This window comes from Phodopus roborovskii, unplaced genomic scaffold, assembly GCF_943737965.1.
Source record: "Phodopus roborovskii unplaced genomic scaffold, PHOROB, whole genome shotgun sequence".
Classification (NCBI taxonomy): Eukaryota; Metazoa; Chordata; class Mammalia; order Rodentia; family Cricetidae; genus Phodopus; species Phodopus roborovskii.
Genome location: NW_026126442.1, coordinates 615,377 through 643,259, shown reverse-complemented (window position 1 = coordinate 643,259; position 27,883 = coordinate 615,377). Strand labels below are relative to the sequence as shown.

The 27,883-nt window shown below is 50.9% G+C and overlaps 1 protein-coding gene across 2 annotated transcripts in view; it reads left to right on the top strand.

Moving 5' to 3' along the window:
• Tln1 (talin 1) overlaps nucleotides 1-27,883 on the top strand; it is a 30,297-nt gene extending 2,414 nt beyond the window's left edge. Inside the window, exons 2-59 of one of the 2 annotated variants that reach the window (XM_051187641.1) lie at nucleotides 3,288-3,450; nucleotides 3,699-3,796; nucleotides 4,107-4,236; nucleotides 4,341-4,493; nucleotides 4,668-4,810; nucleotides 4,906-5,033; nucleotides 5,704-5,764; nucleotides 6,501-6,605; nucleotides 6,960-7,115; nucleotides 8,673-8,774; nucleotides 8,942-9,018; nucleotides 9,925-10,105; nucleotides 10,263-10,376; nucleotides 10,483-10,591; nucleotides 10,770-10,978; nucleotides 11,135-11,233; nucleotides 11,598-11,648; nucleotides 12,155-12,322; nucleotides 12,430-12,724; nucleotides 13,240-13,406; nucleotides 14,041-14,169; nucleotides 14,339-14,455; nucleotides 14,556-14,669; nucleotides 14,829-14,963; nucleotides 15,113-15,241; nucleotides 15,397-15,499; nucleotides 15,616-15,824; nucleotides 16,176-16,295; nucleotides 16,477-16,674; nucleotides 16,850-16,989; nucleotides 17,170-17,263; nucleotides 17,345-17,434; nucleotides 17,545-17,667; nucleotides 19,063-19,206; nucleotides 19,657-19,818; nucleotides 20,039-20,179; nucleotides 20,270-20,451; nucleotides 20,626-20,758; nucleotides 21,214-21,315; nucleotides 21,394-21,564; nucleotides 21,649-21,798; nucleotides 21,911-22,012; nucleotides 22,088-22,207; nucleotides 23,144-23,290; nucleotides 23,400-23,566; nucleotides 23,676-23,859; nucleotides 23,946-24,071; nucleotides 24,167-24,283; nucleotides 24,797-24,982; nucleotides 25,067-25,174; nucleotides 25,630-25,735; nucleotides 25,928-26,052; nucleotides 26,164-26,289; nucleotides 26,411-26,473; nucleotides 26,594-26,776; nucleotides 27,069-27,197; nucleotides 27,310-27,495; nucleotides 27,534-27,883. In XM_051187641.1, coding sequence (XP_051043598.1) covers nucleotides 3,321-3,450; nucleotides 3,699-3,796; nucleotides 4,107-4,236; nucleotides 4,341-4,493; nucleotides 4,668-4,810; nucleotides 4,906-5,033; nucleotides 5,704-5,764; nucleotides 6,501-6,605; nucleotides 6,960-7,115; nucleotides 8,673-8,774; nucleotides 8,942-9,018; nucleotides 9,925-10,105; nucleotides 10,263-10,376; nucleotides 10,483-10,591; nucleotides 10,770-10,978; nucleotides 11,135-11,233; nucleotides 11,598-11,648; nucleotides 12,155-12,322; nucleotides 12,430-12,724; nucleotides 13,240-13,406; nucleotides 14,041-14,169; nucleotides 14,339-14,455; nucleotides 14,556-14,669; nucleotides 14,829-14,963; nucleotides 15,113-15,241; nucleotides 15,397-15,499; nucleotides 15,616-15,824; nucleotides 16,176-16,295; nucleotides 16,477-16,674; nucleotides 16,850-16,989; nucleotides 17,170-17,263; nucleotides 17,345-17,434; nucleotides 17,545-17,667; nucleotides 19,063-19,206; nucleotides 19,657-19,818; nucleotides 20,039-20,179; nucleotides 20,270-20,451; nucleotides 20,626-20,758; nucleotides 21,214-21,315; nucleotides 21,394-21,564; nucleotides 21,649-21,798; nucleotides 21,911-22,012; nucleotides 22,088-22,207; nucleotides 23,144-23,290; nucleotides 23,400-23,566; nucleotides 23,676-23,859; nucleotides 23,946-24,071; nucleotides 24,167-24,283; nucleotides 24,797-24,982; nucleotides 25,067-25,174; nucleotides 25,630-25,735; nucleotides 25,928-26,052; nucleotides 26,164-26,289; nucleotides 26,411-26,473; nucleotides 26,594-26,776; nucleotides 27,069-27,197; nucleotides 27,310-27,435 — 7,677 coding nt within the window. In that variant the 5' untranslated portion in view covers nucleotides 3,288-3,320 and the 3' untranslated portion in view covers nucleotides 27,436-27,495; nucleotides 27,534-27,883. The remainder of the gene's footprint in view (nucleotides 1-3,287; nucleotides 3,451-3,698; nucleotides 3,797-4,106; nucleotides 4,237-4,340; nucleotides 4,494-4,667; nucleotides 4,811-4,905; nucleotides 5,034-5,703; nucleotides 5,765-6,500; nucleotides 6,606-6,959; nucleotides 7,116-8,672; nucleotides 8,775-8,941; nucleotides 9,019-9,924; nucleotides 10,106-10,262; nucleotides 10,377-10,482; nucleotides 10,592-10,769; nucleotides 10,979-11,134; nucleotides 11,234-11,597; nucleotides 11,649-12,154; nucleotides 12,323-12,429; nucleotides 12,725-13,239; nucleotides 13,407-14,040; nucleotides 14,170-14,338; nucleotides 14,456-14,555; nucleotides 14,670-14,828; nucleotides 14,964-15,112; nucleotides 15,242-15,396; nucleotides 15,500-15,615; nucleotides 15,825-16,175; nucleotides 16,296-16,476; nucleotides 16,675-16,849; nucleotides 16,990-17,169; nucleotides 17,264-17,344; nucleotides 17,435-17,544; nucleotides 17,668-19,062; nucleotides 19,207-19,656; nucleotides 19,819-20,038; nucleotides 20,180-20,269; nucleotides 20,452-20,625; nucleotides 20,759-21,213; nucleotides 21,316-21,393; nucleotides 21,565-21,648; nucleotides 21,799-21,910; nucleotides 22,013-22,087; nucleotides 22,208-23,143; nucleotides 23,291-23,399; nucleotides 23,567-23,675; nucleotides 23,860-23,945; nucleotides 24,072-24,166; nucleotides 24,284-24,796; nucleotides 24,983-25,066; nucleotides 25,175-25,629; nucleotides 25,736-25,927; nucleotides 26,053-26,163; nucleotides 26,290-26,410; nucleotides 26,474-26,593; nucleotides 26,777-27,068; nucleotides 27,198-27,309; nucleotides 27,496-27,533) is intronic. The other variant, XM_051187642.1, reaches the window with a different exon arrangement.

Genomic DNA, 27,883 nt, shown 5'->3' with positions numbered 1-27,883 from the left:
TCTTCTTAAACTGGCTCTAAAGTTGCCTGGAATCCAGTTCTGGGGATGTCCCTGCTCCCCTCCAGTCAGTCAAGTTCCTCGTCCTCTCAGCTGTCATGCCTTTCCATCTTAACCCTGACTTCCCCACCACTGCTCCCTTGCAGGTACTCTGCTTCAGCCAGCTTGCCTACTCACTTTCCTGAATGTTCCTCCACGACTTCCTGCCTCTCCACCTTTGCTCATGCTATTTCCTCTACCTGGGATGCTACCTTTGACTCATCTTCGACTGACCTAAAGGAGAGAGCTTGGGCTTTGGAGTCAGAGAGACCTGGGTTCGGATCTTGGCTTCACAACCTATTAATTGGACAAGTACTTTGGAAAAGTATTTAACATTCTTGAGCCTTGCTTTCCTAATCTGTATAAATGGAAGTAATGACACCTACCTTGCAGGGTTGTTGTAAGGATTAACTGAAATTATGTATACAATGCAATTAACATAGTCAATAAATGACACATCGTTACTACTTTTCATTATCCTCATGTTTTTTAAATCCTAACTTTAAATGATACATACCTGTGGTGAACAGCTTTCAGTCCCACTTCCCTAACCTAAACAGACCTCTTTTCTGTGCATACACATCTTGGCTCTTTTCACATCCTGCCCTCTGTTGTAACTCCGTATTTAGCTTATCCACCCACCTGGAGGGCTGGTAACCTATGGAAAGCAAAGTCTAGGTCTTACTCATCTTGGTTCCCAGCCACAGAAAGTTTGGCCCGGGGCCTTCGCACAACAGGCCCAGAAGAGTGCATGGAGGGAAAGTGTGTGCATATGAAGTGTGTGCAGATGTTGGGAACCTGGGCATTAGGGTCCAGTGCACTGGTGAGGAAGCTGGTGCATGCGTGTGTGTGTGTGTGTGGCGCGCGCACACGCACATGTGATGCCTATAAGAAGATAGATCTTTTGTAGAGGCTGTGAGACCGAGATAAAAGTCTATGTAGAGACAGCATAAGTAGTTTTGTGGGAAAGAGCTGTGTGTTTAAGCTAAGGTGCCTTTGTGAAGAATGAGTATGCATGTATGGATATGAAGACCTATGTTAGAGGAAGTCAGGTCCAGCCCATCAGCTGCTCAGTCCAGCCTTAAATGAGCCTCCAGCAGCCTGAGGCTGGCCGGATATGTCAGTCTCACCCACAAACCCCTCCCCCTCCCAGCGGTTGAGGACTCAGAGGCCAAATTTGGTAACAAGACTGAGTGTTATTCCCCCAACCCTCTTACATTCTGACTCTGTCTTCAGCTCTCTCCCTCTGTCCCCTTTTGTACCTCCCTACTTTTCTGTAGTTCCCTCTTGTAGGTACCTGCACTGATGATATTCTCTGTGTACCCCAAAATTCCTTAGCCCTAGTATACTTGCATTCCATTCCTTGCTGGGTTTTGACCTCCTGTCCTCCACTCCCCCCCTCCAGTTGCCCAACGCCTCTGGAATGCATCTCAGGAATGTATTGAGGGAGGAGTTCTCTGGGAAGGGGACACGGAGGGGGTGTTGTTGCTGTTCACAAACATGATAAAAAGGGGGCCAGGGTTCTCAGATCAGGGCAAGAAGCAGATAGTGTCTACTCATAGTTCCAGGGGACTGGTTTGTCACTACTAGTTCCAGTTTAGTGTTCAATTCCTTGACTTTCTTTCACTCTCAATTAATTGTATGGATAGGTATTCAGAACCAGTCTGAAAGTTAGGGCAGGCATGACTCAACTCTCTTATCGGGGTCGTACCAGAGGAAGAAGTGGGTATCATATGTCCGGAGGAAATGGGGCGGAGAGGCATACATGCAGCTTCAGCTTTGGCTGAGGGTGCCTTCAGTCCTGCGCCGGTTCATCAGACTCCTTCTTCTCTGACAGCCAGGTCTGACCCCCTACTGGGGAAGGTTTCCTATGAATAAGGAAAGGGCAGAGAGTGGGACTGAGGGGGCTGTGAGGGTCCTCTCATTTGGGGTAAAGATGGAGAGCTGTTTTTCTTCTGCAGTCCTCTGTACGTATGGTCAGAGACTTCCTCCTAGTCATTGGTGCAGGTATTTCCTACATCAGTGTCTGATTTCTATCAGGACTTTCACTTTCCTGCTCCATTTTCCCAACCTCCTTATCCTCTACCCTTTCCTAAGTTAACCTGGGTCTCAAATGCTTTCTGTATCATGGCACCCACCTGTTTCCTAGTCTTTCCTCCAGTTTTGCTTACCCCCTTGGGCTAGCAGTTTGCCAGGTGGGGAATGGGAGGTTGCCTTCCTTCCCTTCCCTCTTAGTTAAGAGGCACCCAGGCCCATACCACATTGGGCCACATCATCAGCTGCTGGGCAGGCTTGTTCTCTTAGGCCTGTCTGCAACCTGCTGCTCATAGGGGCTGAAAGGTACAGGAGAGGAGTTGGCTTTGCACATGCTGAGCTACACTGAAAGCAGTGTCTGGGAACCTGGTTAAGGTGAAGGACAGTTTGAGAAGGACTTGATGAGGGTGCAAGAGAACCCCAGTAAGGCTTGAATATCACCATGGTCCTTAGAAGGATCAACAACTGAGTTTAAAGGTCTGGGTGCTCTCTCGCTCGCTCTCTGCCTTGCTTGCCTTGAAACTTTCTCCTCTCCAAGAAATGTGGGCTTAGGTCATTTCTAAGGACTGTCGACAGAGAGTCTTAATTCCACTTTGACTGCACAGCTCATTGGGAGGCTCTACATATACCATTCAGTTGGAAGAGAGCAGGGACAGAAGTAGGTCTCCCTGACAATGCTAGCTACCAACGGTTTGCAGAATTCGGGAGCCTCTGGGATTCTGTGTTTTGCCAAAAAAAAAAAAAAAAAAAAAAGGCAAAAGCTATGAGAGGGAAGGTCGCGTGATAGGTCAGAGCAGTACTGAAAATCCCAGGATAGAATGGGAGACAAAGAAAAGGAAAAGAACTGACCCAGGAAAAGTAAAAAAAAAACAAGGCAGAGGCGGGGTTGGAAAAAGAGGAGAGCAGGAACAAGATGCCTGAGGCCCTTGGAAGCAGAGAGGCACAGATTCCAGTGGTGCAGGCAGGACAGTGTCCTCAGGTAACATTGCATTTCAGGCCTGCTATTGTACTCTAGAGACCAGCCTTTCCCTGGGCTGTCTTAAATGGTCAAGACTGATCCATTTGATATGTAATCTTTCACCTTTTGAAATTATTAAATAGGACAAAACAACTTATTTCTCTCTGTTGTAGTAAGTCCCTTAAAAGTCCTTTCCCTGGGACTATGTCTGGGGGACTCCAGTGAGAATATATTCTAATGTTCTGATGCCACGGGCCAGGTATAGCCAGGCTGAAGAGCAGAAGCCGCCACCATGGTTGCACTTTCGCTGAAGATCAGCATTGGGAATGTGGTGAAGACGATGCAGTTTGAGCCATCTACCATGGTGTATGATGCCTGCCGCATGATTCGTGAGCGGATCCCAGAGGCCCTGGCTGGCCCTCGTGAGTCTGACTACCCAAGTGAAGTGGTGGGGGCCAGGAATCCTCCATTCCCTATTCTTAGCACTTGTTCATGAGCAGTGTCCCCATTGTGTTCTAAGGCTCCTCACCTCTCAGGCCTGTGCTCCAGTGTTTCTTTTCCTCTTTAAGTCCAAGGTCATGGGAGAAAATAATATACAAAGGCAATGCTGTAGCTGTTTGGCCACAGTGCAGTTTTTAATGAGTCTAAGGTGATCTACCATCTCTTTTAGCCAGCGACTTTGGGCTATTTCTGTCAGATGAAGACCCCAAAAAAGGTATATGGCTAGAAGCTGGGAAAGCTTTGGACTACTACATGCTCCGCAATGGGGTGAGTGTCTTCACCAGTGACCACTCACCCTCTACCCGATGTCTCACTTGTTTCCAGTGCTATATTGGTCTCTGCTCCTCCTCCTTCTTCCTCCCTCCTACCAGTTCCTTCCCCCAACCCTGGGCTTTGCACATACCAGGCCAACATACCCCCAGCATGCCCATGTGGCTTTCTGTTACAGGCAATCAAAACACCCTCCTTTTGGATGAGCCACCATAGTCCTTCTCCCAGTGATCTGCTTTCCTTCTCCTGGGATATGTGCAAGGAACTAGTTTAAGTAGGCCCTGACTGCATTTCCCTGCTCCAACAGGACACCATGGAGTACAGGAAGAAACAGAGGCCCCTGAAGATCCGGATGTTAGATGGAACTGTGAAGACTATCATGGTGGATGATTCCAAGACCGTTACTGACATGCTCATGACTATCTGTGCCCGAATTGGTAAGGGCTTTTGGGAGGGCAAAGACCCAGGTCAGGAGGTTCTGGCTCTGTCAACAGACTTGTATGTTTGAGGAGTTACCAAGCCATCCCCTTTCTTTCCCTAGGTATCACCAACCATGATGAGTATTCCCTGGTTCGAGAGCTGATGGAAGAGAAAAAGGACGAGGGAACAGGGACCCTAAGAAAAGACAAGACCCTGTTGCGAGATGAAAAGAAGATGGAGAAACTAAAGCAGAAATTGCACACAGATGATGAATGTAAGCAGAGCTAGAAGGGTCCTTGGAAATGTAGGGGAGGGACGGGCAGCCATTTACTCTGTGTTTACCCTGAATCATGGAATTTACATTCTGAGGAGGAAGAAGTGAAAAGCAGACACTGGGCAGCACAAGGGCCGTGTGGGCTTGGTGCTAAGGGCGCTGTCTGTGTTGCAGTGAACTGGCTGGACCATGGGCGGACACTGAGGGAACAGGGAGTAGAAGAGCATGAGACATTGCTGTTGCGGAGAAAGTTCTTCTACTCAGACCAGAATGTGGATTCCCGGGACCCTGTGCAGCTGAACCTTCTCTATGTACAGGTATGGAGATCTGGATGGGGTGGAGTGGGGCAGGGCAGACATTAAGAGGGCTGTCCCTGCACCCATACAACATTTGTTTCTTTTGTGTTCTCCAGGCACGAGATGACATCCTGAATGGCTCCCACCCTGTCTCCTTTGACAAGGCCTGTGAATTTGCAGGCTTCCAATGCCAGATCCAGTTTGGACCTCACAATGAGCAGAAGCACAAGGCTGGCTTCCTTGAGTAAGTGACCCATGTCCCGTACCGTGTCATGGCTTGGAACCCCCTACCATTGTGACCCAGTCTGTACCCCAAACCTTCCTCCCCTATTTCCTCTTCCAAGGTAGGAGGATTTGACACCCACAGGTCATCATGCTCTTAGCTACCATCATCCTTTGTCTCCTCACTGGCCCCATCAGACTGTGAATGTTCGTTCAGTATCTCTGCCCTGTCCCCTGTGACTTGTTTGTTTTTTTTAGATTCTCTGAAGAATTTGCTATATTAGCCAAAGTAAAATAGGACATTTTCCTTGTGGGGAATATTAGATTAAAAGGGTCCCCAAATCTCATTCACTGTTATTTCTCAAGATCCAAAGACTTTAGTGAGGCTTTCTTAGTTTTCAAAGTGCATGGCCATGCTTCTAGGGAGCTTCCTCTCTTCTTGGCTTCCTCTTTTTCTCAGAAAACTAGGTCCCCAATTTAAGTTTCCTCAACCCCTCCCAAGAAGGAACAGGTCACTCAGGAGCTCTTGCTGAGTCCCCACTAATTCAGAAGCCAGTATAGACCAATTCTCTCAGTCTCTCTCAGAGATGATACTGTCCTAGACATTTCCTCAAACCTCTAGGCCCACAGTTCATGGCCCACATGTCCCTGATGCTATCCACTACATGCTGACCCTCCCTTTTCTGGTGTAGCCTGAAGGACTTCCTGCCCAAGGAGTATGTGAAGCAGAAGGGAGAGCGTAAGATCTTTCAGGTGAATGGGGTAGGGGAAAGTGTCTGGGATGACTTGGGAGCTTGGCTGCTTGATTCTCCTGGCTAAGTGGCCCCTACCTCCTCTCCATCTCTGCTCACCTCGCTTCTGCCCTCCAAGCTGTTCTCCTACCTGTCTTATGCCAAGAAAGCAGAAGATTTGGATTTTAGTTCCAGCCTGTCAACAATTTTGCTGTGGAATTTCCATTTGGGGATTTGCTTTTTGTTTGAGACAGGGTCTCACTTTGTAGCCCAGGCTGGCCTCAAACACACAGCAACCCTTCTACCTCAGCCTCCTTAGTATTGGCATTATGGGTATGTGTTACCATGTGTGGCTCAATTCAATGTTTTCCTTGTCCTCCCCCATGGGATAATGGTGCCTACACTGTGGAAGGCAGATAGGAACATCACTGAGCTACTAGACTTGACATGACTGTGAAATATAATCTTCATCCCCACTCTGAATACTTAGCACCAAAGGCCTTCTCTTTGTGAACTCTGGCGGTCCTGGTTCCCTGCTTCTTAATGCCCCAGGCCCATCTCTAGGATGTCTGCATTTCCTTAGCCTTATCCCTTATGTTGCTTCTGCTCCTTAGCCAGCCCACATTGCATCTCCTCATCTCTTGCCTTCCTAAACCTTTCTGTGTGCCCATAATGCTGTGTCATTAACATCCTAGCTTGACTCCTTCGTTGCAGTACTGTCCCCAGATTGCTAACTTTTCCCCATTTCCTACTTGAAGGCACACAAGAATTGTGGGCAAATGAGTGAAATTGAGGCCAAGGTACGCTATGTGAAGCTGGCCCGTTCCCTCAAGACTTACGGCGTCTCCTTCTTCCTGGTAAAGGTGGGTTCTGACCCCTTCTTACTGCCTTCCTCATTTCTAACTCTTGCCCTTTCCTGTCTCTCCAAACTTATCTGTTCTGTCCTCAGTCTTTCCTATCAGTTCCCAGGAATCTAATTCACAGTTTTGCTTTGTGTAAAACCTGTCCGTTGTCAGTTATCCATCACCACCACCTCCTCCTTTGCCCACCATACTCCTTTTTCTATAGTAGAGCTTTGTCCTGCGTGTGCTCATGAGCACAGTAGTAGTTCAGCCCTCCTTGCCACCTCAGTATCCCTTGTGGTTTAGAGCTGATCTGAGCATTAGATTCACATTTGACCTCTAACCTATAACACCACTTCAACCTCTGTCTCACAGGAAAAGATGAAGGGGAAGAATAAACTAGTGCCCAGGCTGTTGGGCATCACTAAGGAGTGTGTGATGCGTGTGGATGAGAAGACTAAGGAGGTGATCCAGGAGTGGAGCCTCACCAACATCAAACGCTGGGCTGCCTCTCCTAAGAGCTTTACTCTGGTGGGTGTTGGGATTCCAGTGGAAAAGTGCTTGGGATTGTCCAAGAAGAACAAGTACAAAGGTCTTTCTCTCCTCCCCCACTCCTTTAGGGTAGGGTGTATTGAATAGGACTCCAGAAAAAAAGAACTTCTGTTGTGGGAAGTGGAACTTAGAATAGATAAAGAAACTGAGAGTGAATGGATACACTCCTGAAATTCAGCAGAGGCTTGTAGAGTGTTTGTTTCTTTCCTGTTACTGTGCTAAAACAACACAACCATGAGAGCTTATAGAGGGAAGGGTTTATTTGGGCTCCCAGCAGGATAAGAGCCCATCACCATCCCTGGTCATGGTGGTTGCAGCAGCGAGCTGAGAGATCATATCCTTTTTTTTTTTTTTTTTTTGTTTGTTTGTTTATTTATTTATTTATTATGTACGCAGTGTTCTGTCTGCATACATGCCTACATGACAGAAGGGGGCACCAGATCTCATTACAGATGGTTGTGAGCCACCATGTGGTTGCTGGGAATTGAACTCAGGACCTCAGCCAGTGCTCTTAATCTCTGAGCCATCTCTCCAGCCCTGAGAGATCGTATCTTAAACCACAGGCAGAAAGCAGAGAGAAAAATGGCAATGGTTGAAGTCTTGAATTCTTAAAACCTGTTGCCAAATGACACACTTTGTCCAGCAAGGCCACACCTCCTAAATCTCCCTAAACAGTGCAGCCAAGTGTTTAAGTGCCAGGGATTGTAGGGAGGGGCATCTCATTCAAACTTCCTCTGTAACTTCAGTGATAAAGTACATGCCTAGCATTTGTAAACACAGGAGTTCATGCCCCAGTACCGCGCACGCGCGCGCGCGCGCACACACACACACACACACACACACACACACACACACACACACACACCCACCCACCCACCCACCCACCAAAAGTTGGAAATGGTTGTATGTATCCCAGAACTTAGTACTCTGAGGCAAGGGAATTGCTGTGAGTTTGGGTCTAGCCTGGGCTAATTAGTGGCAGACCATCCAAGGTTATATAGTATCAAAAAGAGAAAAGTAGACAAAATGTATCATAGCCAGCCAGCTGACGTTTTGTGAATTGTAAGCAAATGCTAATAGAAAGACAAGCCTCTCTTCTGTGAGCACCTGCTATTTACAATAATTCTTTCCCTCTGGCTTTATTATTTTGAGGTTATGAATTGAATACCGATACCAACTTGATAGACTGCCAAATAATGTAAATAGAAATGATAGATGCTATTTTTCTACTTTGAATCTTTTTTGCCAACCTTCAAAAGTATGGTCATTTAATAAACATGCTGATGTCTTCCCAATTGTATCCTCTGGTGAAGGGCAATAGAGATTTTTTTTTTTTTAAAGACATGTATTTGAAACTGTATAGCAATAAGGCCTCTGCTCAGAAGCAATGTCCCCTCTAGGAAGGGAGGTAAAGAAATCAGTTGTTGAAGAAAGGTTGGCTGGCCTCCTGGAGGTCTGTGGGCAGGTGGAGGTTAAGCCTTTCCTCCTCCATCTCCACCCTGGGTCTCCTGCTCAGTCCCCACCTTGTCACTCTAGGACTTCGGGGACTACCAGGATGGCTACTACTCAGTACAGACGACTGAAGGTGAGCAGATTGCACAGCTCATTGCCGGCTACATCGACATCATCCTGAAGAAGGTGAGAGCTGTGGCCCAGCCTGCCAGCTCTTCAGCCCTCTGATTCCTAGCCCCTCCCCAAGCTAGCCCTCTAGAAACAGGCCAAACAGGCCATGTTGTAGAAATGGCTGACTGCTGCTTACTTACCTGCCTTAACGCCTTAACTCTTCTTCCCTTTCCTTCTTACAGAAAAAAAGCAAGGACCACTTTGGGCTGGAGGGAGATGAAGAGTCTACTATGTTGGAGGACTCAGTGTCTCCCAAAAAGTAGGAAGGGAGTTGGGCTTATACCATTCCGTTACTAGGGAAAGTAAGACTTGACTGCGAGGAGTCACTGGGCGCTGGGCTTTCTTAGAATGGTTCTCTTGTCTTCTTTTCAAAAATGGTTTGTTGGGGGCTGGAGAGATGGCTCAGTGGTTAAGAGCACTGGCTGCTCTTCCAGTGGACCCAGGTTCAGTTCCCAGCACCCACATGGCAGCTCACAACTGTCTGTAACTCCAGTTCCAGGGGATCTGACATCTTCACATCGGTGCACATAAAGTAAAGGTTAAATAAATTATTAAAAAGGCTAATAAACTAAAAAACAATTTATTCTTAATTGTGTGGGTAAGTTCAGGTGCTCTCAGGCTAGAACAGGGTGTTGGGTCTCCTGGAACAGTGGTTGTGAGCTGTCTGACTTGGATTCTGGGAACTAAACTCTGGTAATTGCTAAACCTTTTGTCTGTCCCATGGTTCTTTCACTAGGCCCAGGCTATAACAAGGCCTTATGAAACCCTATGTTAGTAGTTCTCAGCCTGTGAGTTGCTATTCCTTTGGGGGGGGTCTCATATCAGATATTCACACTATGATTCATAACAATAGCAAATGACAGTTATGGCCAGGCAGTAGTGGTTCGTGCTTTAATCCCAGCACTCGGGAGGCAGAGGCAGGTGGATTCTGAGTTCGAGGCCAGCATGGTTTACAAATCGAGTTCTAGGAACATCTAGGGCTACACAGAGAAACCTTGTCTCAAAAAACAAAACCAAAATTACAGTTATGAAGTAGCAATGAAATAATTTTATGATAGGGGTTGCACAACATGTTATTAAAGGGCCGTAGCATTAGGAAGCTTGAGAAGCACGGCCTTAGATCCTAGAACTGCAGAGGTATTGTAGCTGTTCATCCTGTCTCTAGGTCAACAGTCCTTCAGCAGCAGTATAACCGGGTTGGGAAAGTGGAGCACGGCTCTGTGGCCCTACCTGCTATCATGCGCTCTGGAGCCTCTGGCCCTGAGAACTTCCAAGTCGGAAGCATGCCACCTGCCCAGCAACAGATTACCAGTGGCCAGATGCACCGAGGACACATGCCGCCTTTGGTAAGAATGCTCCTATCTCTGCCATGTGCGTGGGTCCCTCTCCCAAGTGTCATGAGTAAGCAGTGTTTTATACTCCTCTCCCCAGCCTCTGATGTTATCTGTTCTTTCTTCTAAATGTTCCATTCCAGTCTCTATTACTCTTTTCCTTGTCTTTTAGACTTCAGCCCAGCAGGCCCTCACTGGAACCATTAACTCCAGCATGCAGGCTGTGCAGGCTGCCCAGGCCACTCTGGATGACTTTGACACACTGCCCCCTCTTGGCCAGGATGCTGTGAGTATGGGGTAGAGAAGAAGCTAAGTGAATTAACGCTGAGTTCTAAGGTAGAGAGGTGATAATTAAACCAAAGTAGATCCTAGGGTTTTCTTTCTTCTCTCAGGCCTCCAAAGCTTGGCGTAAGAACAAGATGGATGAATCAAAGCATGAGATCCACTCCCAGGTGGATGCCATCACAGCTGGCACTGCCTCCGTGGTAAACCTGACAGCAGGTACACGTGTGAAGGGGAGGAGAGTGCAAGTGTGCACAAGCATAGTACGTGATCTGCTTCTTGTGTGACTGCCTTGACTCGCTGGGAGCTTGTGTGTACATCTCTCCCGGGACACATCCGTGATTAGCTGGCTCTGCTCCTTCCCCGTCCTGTCTCAGCCTCTTCCTTCTGTCTTCAGGAGACCCTGCGGAGACAGACTACACCGCAGTGGGCTGTGCAGTCACCACCATCTCCTCCAACCTGACGGAGATGTCCCGTGGGGTGAAGCTGTTGGCTGCCCTTCTGGAGGATGAAGGTGGCAATGGCCGGCCCCTTCTGCAAGCAGCAAAGGGCCTTGCGGGGGCGGTGTCAGAACTGCTTCGCAGTGCTCAGCCAGCCAGCACTGAGGTTAGGGCCACAGGGCTGCAGTGAGGGTGGACACAGGGTTCCACCTCAAGGAAGGTGGTCCAAGTTGTGGGTTGGAAATGTGGCCCAAGAGTCTGTGAGCCCCGTGGGCACATGGCCAGGGGTCAAGCGGCTTCTGACGGTGTTCATTCTCCACAGCCCCGTCAGAACCTGCTGCAAGCAGCTGGGAACGTGGGCCAGGCCAGTGGGGAGCTGTTGCAGCAAATTGGGGAAAGTGACACTGACCCCCACTTCCAGGTTGGTGATGTACCCAGCTCCTAGAACCCCTATTGCTAGGAGGAAATCTCTGATCCTAAATCCAGATCTTAGTCCCTATTTCTGTGAATTGGCCCATCCAAACCAGCCTGGTCCTCTGTTTCCAGGGATGAGACTGAGAGCTTCCAGTCTCTTGGGGTGAGAATTCAGATTCCTAAATACAAGTATACCCTACTTCACTCTGACCCTCATTGATAATGTTCTTAGCCTTGTCTTCCCTGTATGGAGCATGGTCCCAGCTCTAAGCTATCTCAGACACCCCTGCCACACCGAGGGTGAAGCTGCCCCTATCCCCACCCTAGGCAAGTTGCCTCAGCTGACTTTTCATCCTGGATTTCCCATGCAGATGTGTGTACCCAGAGGGGCTGGGGCTCGATCTCCCCCCGATTCCCCTACGGTAACGGCCTCTGGCCTGGGCCTTCCCAGCTTGGTCCTCTCTGAGCCGCATACACTCGCTTCCACACCTCTTCCTCAGCCTCCTAGGGGAGCAGACAGGATGGGAGGTGGGGAGGCCTAGACTGGCAGGGTTGAAGAAAAGAGATCAGATAGGGTAGGGCAGGGTCTTGCTCCTTGCACACTGAGACTGAGAGGCATGGAGACATGAAGCTACCATCCCATTGTGCCACCCACCCCTCCCCCCATCACTGTCCGAGTGTATCCGCCTCAAGCATCTCTCCCTTTGGTGTAGACTCTATTTCTGTCGGTGAGGGTTTGTTCTTGGTGAGGGTCTGTCCTGGGTGCTCAAGGTAGAGGGGCTTGGGATAGGTTCTGAGTGCTTCTGCATATACTGTCCTCTGATTGGAGTCAGTGGGAATAATGAAGCAGCTTAAGCCTATGAGAAGTGTCTGTGGATCCTCAGCTCAGTCTCAGATCTTGCTGGCTGCTTTTTTTTTTTTCTCACAGGATGTTCTAATGCAGCTAGCAAAGGCAGTGGCGAGTGCTGCAGCTGCCCTGGTCCTCAAGGCCAAGAGCGTGGCCCAGCGCACAGAGGATTCAGGGCTTCAGACTCAAGTTATTGCTGCAGCTACGCAATGTGCCCTGTCTACCTCCCAGCTGGTGGCCTGTACGAAGGTGAGCCCAGGTTTGCTGTGTCCAAGTGACTACTGTGAAAACCACGAACACCCCATCTCATAGCCTCTTTCCCTTGCCTACATGCCTGAAACTCAGTTTTCCCATAGGTGGTAGCACCTACGATTAGCTCACCTGTCTGCCAAGAACAGCTGGTAGAGGCTGGACGACTGGTAGCCAAAGCTGTGGAGGGCTGTGTGTCTGCCTCCCAAGCAGCTACAGAAGATGGGCAGCTGTTGCGGGGAGTAGGAGCCGCAGCCACAGCTGTCACCCAGGCCCTCAATGAACTGCTGCAGCATGTAAAGGCCCATGCCACGGGGGCTGGGCCGGCTGGCCGATACGACCAGGCCACTGACACCATCCTCACTGTCACTGAGAATATCTTCAGCTCCATGGGTGATGCTGGTAAGAGTACTCACCCCCAGGAAGACGAAAGCCCTGGTGTAGTCACGCCAAGCCCACTGGACGTTCCCTTACAGACCCAGCCATGCCACCTGAGGGTCAGCACAGTGGCCTTGCTAGCCCTCCTAACTATAGGCTCATTGCTGGGCGTAGCGCCTCCACTGCCCCATCGGTAAAGCAGCATAAGCCTTGTTCTGTCTTCTTCGGAGCACTTAAAGATGATGTCAAATTATGCACAGCAGTAGGTGGAAAATTTCGTGGTTAAGAGCTAGCCTTGAAAACAAGGAAGAAAGGGGGGGGGAAGAGTGTCCTCCTCCGCTTTATCTTCTTACCTCCTTCCTATCATGGGAACTCACTGGGAGATCTGTTCCAGAAAGCTGGAACTCGGAGGAGATCACTTGAGAACTTTGCCAGCCTCTTTTCTGTCCCTGAAAGCCCTTGTCTGCCCCACTCGTCCTCCTCCCTTACCCTCTTTCAGTGTCTCTGGCTTTCTTACTTGATGATACCCTGTGCTCTAGGGGAGATGGTACGACAGGCCCGCATCCTGGCCCAAGCCACCTCAGACCTGGTCAATGCCATCAAGGCCGATGCTGAGGGGGAGAGTGATCTGGAGAACTCTCGAAAGCTCCTGAGTGCTGCCAAGATCCTTGCCGATGCCACTGCCAAGATGGTAGAGGCTGCCAAGGTACAGAGGAGTTTTCTGTACAGACCCTGAACTGGGCCCTGAAGGGAAGTAGACAGGTCCGCATGGGGCCCTTGTCTAACGGGGAAAGCAGAAAATAGAACAGATGAGGAAACCCCCAGGAAGCTCCAGCTCCCAGCCTGCAGGTGGGCCACCGACCAGGCTCACAGCGATTTTCCTCCTTCATGTTGAAGGTCTGCTGTCCCCACTTTCCTTGTTGCCACCACATCTGCTTGGCATCTTTCCAGGTCCCCCATGAAGGCAGATAGCCTTTTGGTCCCAGGGGTCTCTGCTAGCCATAGGAAATAAAGAGCATTAAGATGCTGACACGCAAGGCGTGAAGACCGTCAGAAGGAAGCGCCAAAATGTCTGTGACCCATTCTCTAAAGAAAATCTTTCTCTTTTCAAGCCACCCTAAATTAATTCTGAGTATTCTGTAGAGAACAGCAAGAAAGAGTACCCTGGGACACCCCACCCCCACCCTGTTCTTTCTGAAATCATTCTCACCTCTCAGCAGTTACTACCTAGGTACAAGCAATTAGCAGGAAAACAAGTGAGCTTTAAACTGGGTTTAAAGGACTAGGAAAGAGTATATTTCTCGGGCCAGTGTGATGACGGATGGTGGCTCTCCTCTCAGGGAGCAGCTGCCCACCCTGACAGTGAAGAACAGCAGCAGCGGCTGCGTGAAGCGGCTGAGGGGCTTCGCATGGCCACCAACGCAGCTGCACAGAATGCCATCAAGAAAAAGTTGGTGCAGCGCCTGGAGGTAAGGTTGGGCGCGGTCCGTGCAGGGAGTGGGGGGATAAATGCATGGATGCATTGAGGGGAAGGAGTGGGGATGGGTGGATAGAGTCAGTATTTCCTTAAGGTATAATGTGGGCTGGGTAGGCCAGGGCCTGGAAATGCCTGTTCTTCTGATCACTCTGTCCTTTCAGCATGCAGCCAAGCAAGCTGCAGCCTCTGCTACGCAGACCATCGCTGCAGCCCAACATGCAGCCTCTGCCCCCAAGGCCTCTGCTGGCCCCCAGCCCCTGCTGGTGCAGAGCTGTAAGGTAAGTCTCCAAGAGGCGTGTGGGAGTAGGGAGGGGGAGAAGAAAGGTAGTGCCTTCCCCAACTTCAAGAACATGGTATTCATGGCACTTTGACCTACAGGCTGTGGCAGAGCAGATTCCACTGCTGGTCCAGGGCGTCCGAGGAAGCCAAGCTCAACCTGACAGCCCCAGTGCTCAGCTCGCCCTCATTGCTGCCAGCCAGAGCTTCCTGCAGGCAAGACACTGTCCACTTCCAAGACCAGACCCTCCCTACCTTTCCAAGACCTCAGATCTCCCACAATCGGAATATCTGCTCGTAGCTAAGAGCAAACCTGAGTGTCCACTGGAAGGCTAGAGAGGGTGTTGTACCTCATCTGCATATCTTCTCCAACAGCCAGGTGGGAAGATGGTGGCCGCTGCAAAAGCCTCAGTGCCAACAATTCAGGACCAGGCTTCAGCAATGCAGCTGAGTCAGTGTGCAAAGAACCTAGGCACTGCACTGGCCGAGCTCCGCACTGCTGCCCAGAAGGTATGGGAGCCATTCTAGCTGTGTCAGATGAGGCGCTATGTGTGGACTCCTGGGATTGGGGAGAGTTTGGACACCAGAGCCTCTAAGAGGGATGACTGTAATCTGAGGCCCAGGAATGTAGCCATACTCCTTGCTGCTCACCATCACAGGCTCAGGAGGCATGTGGACCTTTGGAGATGGATTCTGCACTGAGTGTCGTACAGAATCTAGAGAAAGACCTGCAGGAAGTAAAGGCAGCAGCTCGAGATGGCAAGCTTAAACCCTTACCTGGGGAAACAGTGAGTAGTTTTAATATACATGCCCTCACCCAAACCCTGAAAGTCTGCTCAGCTATGCCCTAGTCCCTTCATTTACTCTTCTAGCTGTCCCCAAGAACCTTCTCAGATACCCTCTCACTTCCTCATCCTCCTGAGCCTTGACCCTTTATCTGTAGATGGAGAAGTGTGCACAGGATCTTGGCAACAGCACCAAAGCTGTGAGCTCAGCCATCGCTAAGCTGCTGGGGGAGGTTGCCCAAGGCAATGAGAACTATGCAGGTGTGTAGGCACTGGGGCAGGGGTGGCACGTAAGATAGGGAAATGGAGAAGGGACGGGGAGCTTGCTGGGGAGAGAGGCTGATGGAGCAAACCTGTCTTCTCTATGTGTCCCCTAGGCATTGCAGCTCGAGATGTGGCAGGTGGACTCCGGTCACTTGCCCAGGCTGCTCGGGGTGTAGCAGCCCTGACGTCAGATCCTGCAGTGCAGGCCATTGTGCTTGACACAGCCAGCGATGTTCTGGACAAGGCCAGCAGCCTCATCGAGGAGGCAAAAAAAGCAGCTGGCCATCCAGGGGACCCAGAGAGCCAGCAAAGGCTTGCTCAGGTCAGGTATTGGGAAGAGCTCCTGCCCACCCCTCCCTTAGGTCTCTTCAAAAGGCCCATCCTCATAAGACACACGCTGTTCAGCCCCGTGTGTCCTCAGATGTGCTCATAAGAGTGCCTCTCTGAATTCCACCTTCTCTCTTGTCTCAGAAGTATCTGTTAGACTTAGGCACAAACCTTGCAGAGCAGCGGGTTTAGGGATGTCTGGTGATTATTGTTTGTTTATGACCCTGACCTTCACTTCTTCCAGTTTTAGTGGCAGGACAGCTGGTTATCTCCTGTGTCCCAGTGTGGAAGGAGGGCTCTCCCAGATTATTCCCTCTTTGGCAACCCTGTTTCTTTTGCACTCCAGGTGGCGAAAGCTGTGACCCAGGCCCTGAATCGCTGTGTCAGCTGCCTGCCTGGCCAAAGAGATGTGGATAATGCTCTAAGGGCAGTTGGAGATGCCAGCAAGCGACTCCTGAGTGACTCGGTAGGAATAGGCTGGCTAGCAGAGGAGAGCTTTCTGTCTCTGGGCTTCTCCTTTGACCCCGCCTTCCCAGAACTGACCCTTGTCATTATTCCTTGGTCCTGTACCCATCTTACTGGCCTTCCTTTCCCAAACTCTGTCTTAACTCCCATCCATCTTCCTGACTTTCCCTCTGACCCTGCAGCTTCCTCCCAGCACTGGGACATTTCAAGAAGCTCAGAGCCGACTGAATGAAGCTGCTGCTGGATTAAATCAGGCAGCCACAGAACTGGTACAGGCCTCCAGAGGAACCCCTCAGGACCTGGCTAGGGCCTCTGGTCGATTTGGACAGGACTTCAGCACCTTCCTGGAAGCTGGAGTGGAGATGGCAGGACAGGCCCCGGTACGAAAGGGCAGAGGGTGCTGTGAGGGCATGATAGGGGTCACACAGGTAGTCAGGGTCTTGGTATGCTCCTGGTTTCCTCCTCCCTAGCGTCTAACAGAATGTGAGTATTTGGGAAAGGAGATCCTTTTAGAAATTGATATGGCGGGATAATGTATGCTTTCACCTTTAACAGAGCCAGGAGGACCGAGCCCAGGTGGTCTCCAACTTGAAGGGCATATCCATGTCTTCAAGCAAACTTCTTCTGGCTGCTAAAGCCTTATCCACAGACCCTGCTGCTCCCAATCTCAAGAGTCAACTGGCTGCAGCTGCTAGGTAAGCAGAAACAGGAAAGCCCAGCTCTGGGAACCTGTGAGAAGGCCAGAGAGAAGACATTTCATAAGGCATCCCCAGGTTTAGCAATAGGAAAACAAAAGAAAATATATACAGTCCCATGCACACAGGGCACAGGAAAGATCACCTACTCACTTAGCCCCACACCCCTCCCCCAAACAGGGCAGTGACAGACAGCATCAACCAGCTCATCACCATGTGCACCCAGCAAGCACCTGGGCAGAAGGAGTGTGACAATGCCCTTCGGGAACTAGAGGTAAGCCTTTAGCATGGTGGCTGGAACTAAGGAGCTGGGGCTGACCGAATGTCTGAAATTTCATGTCACTCCCCTACACAGACGGTCCGAGAACTCCTGGAGAATCCAGTGCAACCCATCAATGACATGTCTTACTTTGGTTGCTTGGACAGTGTCATGGAGAACTCAAAGGTTAGTAGGCTGGGGAGCTCCAGAGAGGCAAAGACAGGAAGGTGGACTTAACACTGATACCTTGGTGCTCAGGACGTGATCCAACCCTCCTACCACCCTCTCTTCCTTAGGTCCTAGGTGAGGCCATGACTGGCATCTCCCAAAATGCCAAGAATGGAAATCTGCCGGAGTTTGGAGATGCCATTGCCACAGCCTCCAAGGCCCTCTGTGGCTTCACCGAGGCCGCTGCACAGGTTATTTCCCGCAGATGGACCCCTAAAGTGGCTCTTGCTTTCCATGTCCTTCCTCCCTTTGCAAGGATATAAATCAAGAAGCTAGTGCAAATTCTGGGTGCCCTCCTGCCTGTAGGGGAGGGAGATGGGTATCAGAAGAGTTGAATAGCAACAGCTCAGGGTGCTGTAACTCTTGGTTTTGATCACATTGACCAGCTGTCAGGCTTTTTTGTTTGTTTGTTTTTTTGTTTGTTTGTTTTTTGTTTTTTAATGGTGCTGGGGATTGAACTAGAGCCTCTCGGTGTGTTAGGCAAGCTACACTCCCATCTAGGAGAAGCGCTTTTATTAAAGGAGTTACAGGGAAGGGAGGCTCAGGTGTGGTATGCTCACCTATAATTCTAGCATGAGGTAGAGGCAAGTGGATCTCTGAGTTTGAGGCCAGCCTGTTCTCCATCCTGAGTTCCAGGTGACCCTGTCAGACACGCACACGTACACGCACGCAGGCACACACGCGTCTGTACCATGGGAGAGCCAGGTACCTTCAGGATGAGAAGAGGATGTCAGATCCCCTAGAACAAGTTATGGTTGTGAGTCACCATGTGGGTGATGTGAGTGCTAGGAATTGAACCCAGGTCTTTTGCAAGAACAAGTACTCTTAATTGCTGAGCTGTCTCTCCAGCCCCAGGCTTGACTTTTAAAAATCTCCTGGTTTTAGCCAGGTGTTGGTGGCACACACCTTTAGTCCCAGCACTTGGAAGGCAGAGGCAGGCGGATCGCTGTGTGGTGGAGGCCAGCCTGGTCTACAGAGCTAGTTCCAAGATAGCCAGAACTATTACTCAGAGAAACCCTGTCTTGAAAAACAAAAATAAAGGGGGGGGGGGGATATTATATTTGTTCATCGTTACTACTTCCCAGACTCCAAAGCTTGATAATGCTAACTAGCTTAAGAGTTCTAGAATTGTATCTTATTTCTTTTTGAGCACGATAGTCCTTGGCTGGCCTCAAACCCTCTATGTAGACTAGGCTAGCCTCAAACAGGCATACACTCCTACCTCTTTGTATGTGTGTGCCTTCAAATATTTATACCTGCTTCTTAACAGTGTGCTGTACTTTGTACTTTTCATTCTGTGACCCAGAACAAGCACACATACTGCTAAATTGAAATGAAGTTCAATAAAACTCTTTTTGATTTTATTTGAGACGGTAGCTTACTACTCCAGGCTGTCTTCAAACTCTCCGTCTTTGTCTCCTGGGGTTGAGATTTCAGGCAATCACTACCATACCAGCATGTTCTCTAATCTTCTGAAATGTTTGAACCCATTTAACAAAATGAAAGTTTCTTTTAAGTGGGTAACTATGGTTTGTTGGTACTGCTCCTGGCCACATAGAATTCAGACCACTTCCATTTCTCCTCAGGCAGCATATCTGGTTGGTGTCTCTGACCCCAATAGCCAAGCTGGACAGCAAGGACTGGTGGAACCCACACAGTTTGCCCGTGCAAACCAGGCAATTCAGATGGCCTGTCAGAGTTTGGGAGAGCCTGGCTGTACCCAGGCCCAGGTAATGCAAGAGTACAGGTGCCACAGGCAAGGCTGAGAAAGGATGGGCAGACCCCAAGAGGCAAGGGGGAGAGGAAGCACGTGTGAGGGAGGGGAAGGCGGGAACCCACCTCCACCTTCACCGAACATGTCTCTTTGACCGCCGTCTGCCACATCTCCTTGTTCTCCACTTAGCACTAGGGTCACAACTGCTCTAGAGACCCCTGAGCTCATTGTCGCATTTGCCCAGTTTGACTTTTCTCCATCAGTGATTCTGCTGTCCATTTCTCCCACCCCCATGTCCAGTTTGTCTTTCAGCACAGTTTTCTCCCAAGTCTGCACTTTGCCAGTAGCTCTCTTTCCTATCAGACCTCTAAGGGTATCATCCTCCCTCCTCCAACTCCACAATGGCTCCCCTTAGGTTTGCATCCTTCCTGCTCTTGTCACAGCTTTTCCATCCTTGTCTCCTCAGGTGTTATCTGCAGCCACGATTGTGGCCAAACACACTTCTGCACTGTGTAACAGCTGTCGCCTGGCGTCTGCTCGGACCGCCAACCCTACTGCCAAGCGCCAGTTTGTACAATCAGCCAAGGAGGTGGCCAACAGCACTGCCAATCTTGTCAAGACCATCAAGGTTTACAGTGTTCGAATTTTCAAGTTCCCATCCCATCTTCTCTTCCTAAGTCTAGGAATTACTACAGACTCATTCCCTGAAGTCTCTTGCTAGATTCCCCTGCACTTGCCTATCCACACATAGCAATTCCAGCTCCTCAGTCCTCCAAGCCCTTGAGGGTGGCCTGGGTTTCACTTGTGTGCCTGCTTACTGAGTCCTGAGGCTCCCTGTTCATTTCCAGGCACTAGATGGGGCCTTCACAGAAGAGAACCGTGCCCAGTGCCGAGCAGCTACAGCCCCTCTACTGGAAGCTGTGGATAATCTGAGTGCCTTTGCTTCCAACCCTGAATTCTCCAGCGTCCCTGCCCAGATCAGCCCTGAGGTGAGGCATTGTGACAGAGAACTGATGAGCCACCTCATCTGTGCAGACACAAGTCATGAAACTTGCCTTCCTGCCTCCTCTTCCCCTTAGGGCCGGGCTGCCATGGAGCCTATTGTCATCTCTGCTAAGACGATGTTAGAGAGTGCTGGGGGGCTCATCCAGACCGCTCGGGCACTAGCAGTCAATCCCCGGGACCCCCCACGCTGGTCAGTGCTGGCTGGCCACTCTCGGACTGTCTCAGACTCCATCAAGAAACTTATTACAAGCATGAGGTACTGAGGGTTGGAAAGCCACGTGTGGCTAGGGGACAAACAACATGGCAGATGATGGAATAGGAATGAGATGGCACACTATTGGTGGGCATTTATTCCATGTTTGGGGGATAGGGTGAGATAGATAGCCTTTAAAGAGATGGTCTTTATGTGGAGCCTGTGATGTATCTGCAGAGACAAAGCCCCAGGACAGTTGGAGTGTGAGACAGCCATTGCAGCTCTGAACAGCTGCTTGAGGGACCTAGACCAGGCTTCTCTTGCTGCTGTGAGCCAACAACTTGTTCCCCGTGAAGGAATCTCTCAGGAGGTAAGGAGAAATGTATTCAAGAATGGAATGAATATGTTGGGACTGGAGAGATGGCTCAGAGGTTATGAATGAGCACTGCCTGCTCTTCCAGAGGTCCTAAGTTCAATCCCCAGCAACCACATGGTGGTTCTGTAGTGAGATCTGGTGCCCTCTTCTGGCCTGCAGGGTTACATGCAGGCAGGACACTATATATAAAATAAATAAGTAAATTAAAAAAAAAAAAAAAACTCAGAAAGAATGGAATATGCTGGGTCTGAGTAAGGTGTTGGATATGGAAGGAAGCCTGGGGTCTGGAGTGTAGCTCAGTGGTAGAGTGTATGCTAAGCACACCAAGTACTGGTTTCTATCCCCAGTGCCGTGCACATCTATCTGCAAACAGAAGGGAGAATGAGATTCTGTGCAGCAGCAGGCTCTATAACAGTTACACTCGGGGCTGATGTCTGCTTTCTCCCCAGGCTCTGCACACTCAGATGCTCACTGCAGTGCAGGAAATTTCCCATCTCATTGAGCCACTGGCCACTGCTGCCCGGGCTGAAGCCTCCCAGTTGGGACATAAGGTACCTAGCGGATGGTGTGAAGAGTCCCAGGGGACAAAGTAAGAGGATGCCTGACCCTAACCCCAACTTTTGCTTCAGGTGTCCCAGATGGCCCAGTACTTTGAACCACTCACCCTGGCTGCAGTGGGTGCTGCTTCTAAGACCCTGAGCCACCCGCAGCAGTTGGCACTTCTGGACCAGACTAAAACATTGGCAGAGTCTGCCTTGCAGTTGCTGTACACTGCCAAAGAGGCTGGTGGTAACCCCAAGGTAGTGAGGGGCCCCAGAAGGGGTGATTGCTAGCGAAAGCTAGAAAAGCAGGACTACAGGCTTTTTCCCTCCTGTGTCCTGTAGCAAGCAGCACACACCCAGGAAGCCCTGGAGGAAGCTGTGCAGATGATGACAGAGGCTGTGGAGGACCTGACGACAACCCTCAATGAAGCAGCCAGCGCTGCAGGGGTCGTGGGTGGCATGGTGGACTCTATCACCCAGGCTATTAACCAGGTTAGAGCCTTGGATACCTGCGACCACAGACAGAGTGGCCCTGGCCTAGGGATTCTGGGCACAGTTAACAGTGGTCCTGACAGTCTCTCTGTGCCTCATCCTCCTCCCTCAGCTAGATGAAGGACCTATGGGTGAGCCAGACGGTTCGTTCGTAGATTACCAGACAACCATGGTGAGGACAGCCAAGGCCATTGCTGTCACAGTTCAGGAGATGGTAAGTTTGGGACGAAAGAGGGCCGCCCTAGAGAGCTGAGCTTGGTCGGCTCTTCACTTCTTCCCTTCCCACTAGGTGACCAAGTCCAACTCCAGCCCTGAAGAGCTGGGCCCTCTCGCCAACCAGCTGACCAGTGACTATGGCCGACTGGCTTCACAAGCCAAGCCTGCAGCTGTGGCTGCTGAAAATGAAGAGGTAAATATGAGGGCACTTTGGCCGTCTCTCAGGAGAGTCCAGGTTATGCCCTGTCCCTATGGCAGCTTCCAGGGCTGTCCCACGCGCCCTCTCTCTAGATAAAGGGCAGCACACCTTCAAGGCACGACATAAAGAGAGAGCAGGGCTGTGTGTAGACGTAAAGCAGCAAAGCCTTCAGCACAGGGACAGGGGGCAGCTCAGGACCCATAGGCTTCTGGGTTCTGCTTCTCTTGTTCTCTTGTTCTTTTGCCTCTTTCCTGTGGGGCCTATGGCATCTTGTCTGCTGGGCCATGAGTCTCTTCCCTCCTTAATACTTGCTTGTTGCATACTCATGAAGCTCACTCTTGTCTAAGCGCTTGGCTTTTCTTTCCAAGAAAGTGAGTAACTGGATCTTAGTAGGACACACCTAATCCACAAACCCTCCATAAACCCAAACAGGCTGGCTCATAATCCACGGCTCTGATTCAGATAACCAGGCACGAAGTGCCTCTCCCTCCTCCCATGGTGCTTAACACAGTCTGCACACAGCGGCGCCTTCTCACTGTTTTCCGTGTGTGGGAGGTGACTCCTGCTTCAATATGAAACCCAAAAAGGCTGTGCTGGGAACTTTCTCTTACAAGTCTGTCAGTCGGTGGTGCATGTTTCTTTTTCAAGTTTATTTACTTACTAGTATTAGTGTGTGTGTCCATGCGATGTGTGTGAGTGCAGGTGTACACCTGACACCGTACACGTGTGGAGCGCAGGTGACAGCTTCCGAGATTCCATTCCCTCATTGAACCTCGGGCTCTAGGAGGCTAATTAGGTAATCAGGCTCACACACCCACGGAGCCATCCGTTGTCCCAGGTTTTTGTGTCCCCTCGGTGATTACTGCAGGTACAGTGGAAGAACCTTGAGCACCCTTATAAAACGATAGCTGTTCCCTCTGTTATTCACAGATAGGTGCTCATATCAAGCACCGAGTACAGGAGCTGGGCCATGGCTGTTCTGCTCTGGTTACGAAGGCAGGTGCTCTGCAGTGTAACCCCAGTGATGTCTACACCAAGAAGGAGCTCATAGAGTGTGCCCGCAGAGTATCGGAGAAGGTGACTACTGAGCTCGTGGGGCTGCGTGTCTTTCCATTGTCTGGGTGCCTCCCCAACCAAGCATGGTGGCCTTTCCCTTTCACTGTGCACCGTTTAACTTTGCCCACAGGTCTCCCATGTCCTGGCTGCACTCCAGGCTGGGAATCGTGGGACTCAGGCCTGCATTACAGCAGCCAGTGCTGTGTCTGGCATTATCGCTGACCTTGATACCACCATCATGTTTGCCACTGCTGGCACACTCAACCGTGAGGGCGCTGAAACTTTCGCTGACCACAGGTGAGGAGGGACCTGGCCAGAGGGAGGCAGGTTGGGCACTGAGCCAGAGGAATATAGGGTTGGAGGTTTGGGACTCTGAGGAAAGCTGACCAGACTGGGACCTCCCCAGGGAGGGTATCTTAAAGACAGCAAAAGTTCTTGTGGAGGACACCAAAGTCCTAGTGCAGAATGCAGCTGGGAGCCAGGAGAAGTTGGCACAAGCTGCCCAGTCGTCAGTGGCCACCATTACCCGTCTCGCTGATGTAGTCAAGCTTGGTGCAGCCAGCCTGGGAGCTGAAGACCCAGAAACTCAGGTATCTGCCTAACATCCCTAATTCTGTCCAAAGCCTTACCTCCTTTGCCCCCTTCCCTCCCTAACCCAGTTGCCTCTCGCACACAGGTGGTACTGATCAATGCAGTAAAGGATGTAGCCAAGGCCCTAGGAGACCTCATCAGTGCAACGAAGGCTGCAGCAGGCAAAGTTGGGGATGACCCTGCAGTGTGGCAGCTCAAGAACTCTGCCAAGGTTGGAGGCGATGAGGAGCATTAGCAGGAGGGATAGTTAGTGCTCTTCCTCCCGCTTCTTAAAGTGATCTCCACCCCTTCCACTGCTGCCCTCAGGTGATGGTGACCAATGTGACATCATTGCTCAAGACAGTGAAGGCTGTGGAGGATGAGGCCACCAAAGGCACGCGGGCCCTAGAGGCAACCACGGAGCACATACGTCAGGAACTGGCGGTGAGCACAAGCCCGGGGCATCGGGTGATAAACTGAACGTGGACCTCACCTGCATTCCTCCACAGTCTGCTTGCTCATTACCGAACGGCCCACATGACCTCCTGTCATGTCCCTGCTGAGCTGCATCCCCGCCAAAAGCCACTCAACTCCCAAACAGTCCTCAGTCTCACTTCAGTCAGCCTTGGCCAACTGTGGCTCTCTGTTAGCTGTGCTGTAGAAATATCTGCAAGGGTTGACCTACAGTAGCTATTGAAGAAAAGTTTTGAGCCCAGCAGTGGTGCCACACACCTTTAACCCAGCACTCAGGAGGCAGAGACAGGTGGATCTCTTAAGTTTGGGGATCACCAGGGCTACTCGGAGAAGCCCTATCTCCAACCCTCTCCTCCCCACTCCTCACCCCCCCCAGTCAGAAAGAAAAGCTTTTTGAGGGAACACATGGATGGGTGACGTGAATCACGTGACTGTCTTCCAGTCTTAACACACTGACGAATCTTCCATCTTTTTTCCCCACAGGTCTTCTGTTCTCCAGAACCACCAGCCAAGACCTCTACCCCTGAAGATTTCATCCGAATGACCAAGGGTATTACTATGGCAACAGCCAAAGCTGTTGCTGCTGGCAATTCTTGTCGACAGGAAGATGTCATTGCCACAGCCAATCTGAGCCGACGTGCTATTGCAGACATGCTTCGGGCTTGCAAGGTAGAAATGTCGGTGGTGAGGTGGTGTCATACAGGGGCATGGGAGGCCTGAAGCGCTAACCCTAACCTGCTACTCTGGGCACAGGAAGCAGCTTTCCACCCAGAAGTGGCACCTGATGTGCGGCTTCGAGCTCTGCACTATGGCCGGGAGTGTGCCAATGGTTACCTGGAGCTGCTGGACCACGTGCTACTGGTAAGGGGGCATTGCTCCTCGTCCCAGCCTTTTGCAAACAGTCAGTTTCTTAAGTGACCCAGACCCAGACCCACCCTACCACCTGTTCCCAAATCCATTCTCATTTCCAAGTCTCCTTCCTCTGGGACCCTGTTGTTCTCGTGGTCTTTGTTTCATCCATTCACCTCTTCTTCCTCTTCTCTTGTCTCCTTTTTTCCCATCTGACCTCCCCTTCTCTGCCTTTACCATCTCTTCTCATTTCGTCATTCTCCTTGTTGTCAGCCGGTGAGTGACAGCCCCACTCGTGACTGTGTGTGAAGCATGATGCACTGTGTGTACTCGAGTAGGACAGTGTTTGAGGGCTGTGCTGTGCGTGTGCTAGAGATTGGGGCCGGGAGCATGATCTGCCTTGTTTCACAGGTCAAGGTGGAGCCTAGGTTCTGATGCTCTTTGTTGTACACTTTCCCTCCTCCCAGACCCTTCAAAAGCCAAACCCAGAACTGAAGCAGCAATTGACAGGACACTCAAAGCGGGTGGCTGGCTCGGTGACTGAGCTCATCCAGGCTGCTGAGGCCATGAAAGGTAAGGGCAGTGAGAGACAGGAGGGAAGAGAAGCTCTTGTGGTATATGGTCTCTACTTCCTGGTTGGATGGCTCAGAGCTAGCCTCTGCTTCTAGTCCTCATAGGTGCCAGGGCCCGGTGGTACTAAACAAACTCCCTAGTGCGTCTGACCTCCCTACCCTGCCTCAGCATTCTCCTGTCTTCATCCCACAGGAACAGAATGGGTGGACCCAGAGGACCCCACTGTTATTGCTGAGAATGAGCTCCTAGGAGCCGCTGCTGCCATTGAGGCTGCAGCCAAAAAGCTAGAGCAGCTGAAGCCCCGGGCCAAACCCAAGGTCAGAGCTGTCCCCTCCCCTTTCACCCTCACAGGGGCAGGAGCCCTCCCTTTTGTCCCCTTTCTTACAGCTTCCCCCGCTCTCTTCCCCTCTGCAACCGTCTCTTTATAGGAGGCAGATGAGTCCTTGAACTTTGAGGAGCAAATCCTAGAAGCTGCCAAGTCCATTGCAGCAGCCACCAGTGCATTAGTAAAGGCTGCATCAGCAGCCCAGAGGGAGCTGGTGGCTCAAGGAAAGGTCAGTACTTCATCACCAGAAAAATGAGGACAAAGTGGCAGGTCCCATTCACAGCCTTAGCAGGGTGCCTTTGCAGTAAGGACAGCGTAGGTCTAAGTGGGCTCACTTCTTTCTTCTGCAGGTGGGCGCCATTCCAGCCAATGCACTGGATGATGGGCAGTGGTCCCAAGGCCTCATTTCTGCTGTGAGTGTATAACACCCTCTGTATCTTTCTGAGTTGGGGAGACCTGAGGCTGGAATGGAATGGGATGGAATGGGCCAGAGCAGGAAGCATACTTTAATCTTAACTCTTTGTCTCCATTAGGCCCGCATGGTAGCTGCAGCCACCAACAATCTGTGTGAGGCAGCCAATGCAGCTGTTCAGGGCCATGCTAGCCAGGAGAAACTCATTTCCTCAGCCAAGCAGGTAGCTGCCTCCACAGCCCAGCTCCTGGTAGCTTGCAAGGTCAAAGCCGATCAAGACTCTGAGGCGATGAAACGGCTTCAGGTAAGAAACTCTGCCCACCCCTCTATCCCTTCTGCTGCATCGCTTTAAACTGCCGTTCCCACTCACAAAGTCCAGCGTGCGCTCAGTGGACAGTAGTCAAGACAATTCCCGCAGATCTACCCACAGGCCAACCAATCCAGACAGTCCTTCTTTCTACTCCCTTCTCAGGTGCTCTCAGATTGTGTAAAGTTGAAAGTTCACACTCTCACACCCGAGATAAGTTTCTTTGTGGGTATAGGATCTCTGAACTAGAACACCGAGTTCTCAGGAGTAGCTGTTTGCTTCTTGTCAGGCTGCTGGCAATGCAGTGAAGAGGGCCTCAGACAACTTGGTGAAGGCGGCCCAGAAGGCTGCGGCTTTTGAAGAGCAGGAGAATGAGACAGTGGTGGTGAAGGAGAGAATGGTTGGAGGCATTGCCCAGGTGAGCCACTGAGAGACACTGTTGCGAGCGTGGTCTTGCTGCGAGCGCCATCCCACCTCGCCTCTGCCCTAATGCACATCTTGTTGAGCTTTCTTGGCCCTTCATCCCTCAGATTATCGCAGCTCAGGAAGAGATGCTTCGCAAGGAGCGAGAGCTGGAAGAGGCGCGGAAAAAGCTTGCCCAGATCCGGCAGCAGCAGTACAAGTTTTTGCCTTCAGAGCTTCGGGATGAGCACTAGGGATGCCATTTCTATTTAATGCAGACCCAGCCCAGAGACTGTGCCTGCCACTACCAAAGCCTTCTGGGCTGTCAGGGCCCAACCTGCCCAACCCCGGCACTCCCCCAAAGTGCCTGCCAAACCCCGGGCCTGGCCCTGCCCAGTCCCACTGCAAGCCCTGTCCTCTCCCTGATTCCAAGTGCCTTCGTATCCTATCCTAGGGCTCCTAAGTGCCTGTCCCTTCCCAGAGTATTAACGCTCCAAGAGTATTATTAACGCTGCTGTACCTCAGTTTGAACCTGCCAGGGCCTCGGCTGCTCCACCCTGCCAGCCGCTTCAAGCAAGTCCCCACGGCCACATCAGCTCAACTCATCCTGTTTTGATACTATGTGCCCTCCCCCAGTTACCTATGGAGCTTGGGGTTGTAAGCCCCAAAAAGGTCATGCTCCAATAAAGGTGATTCTACCTA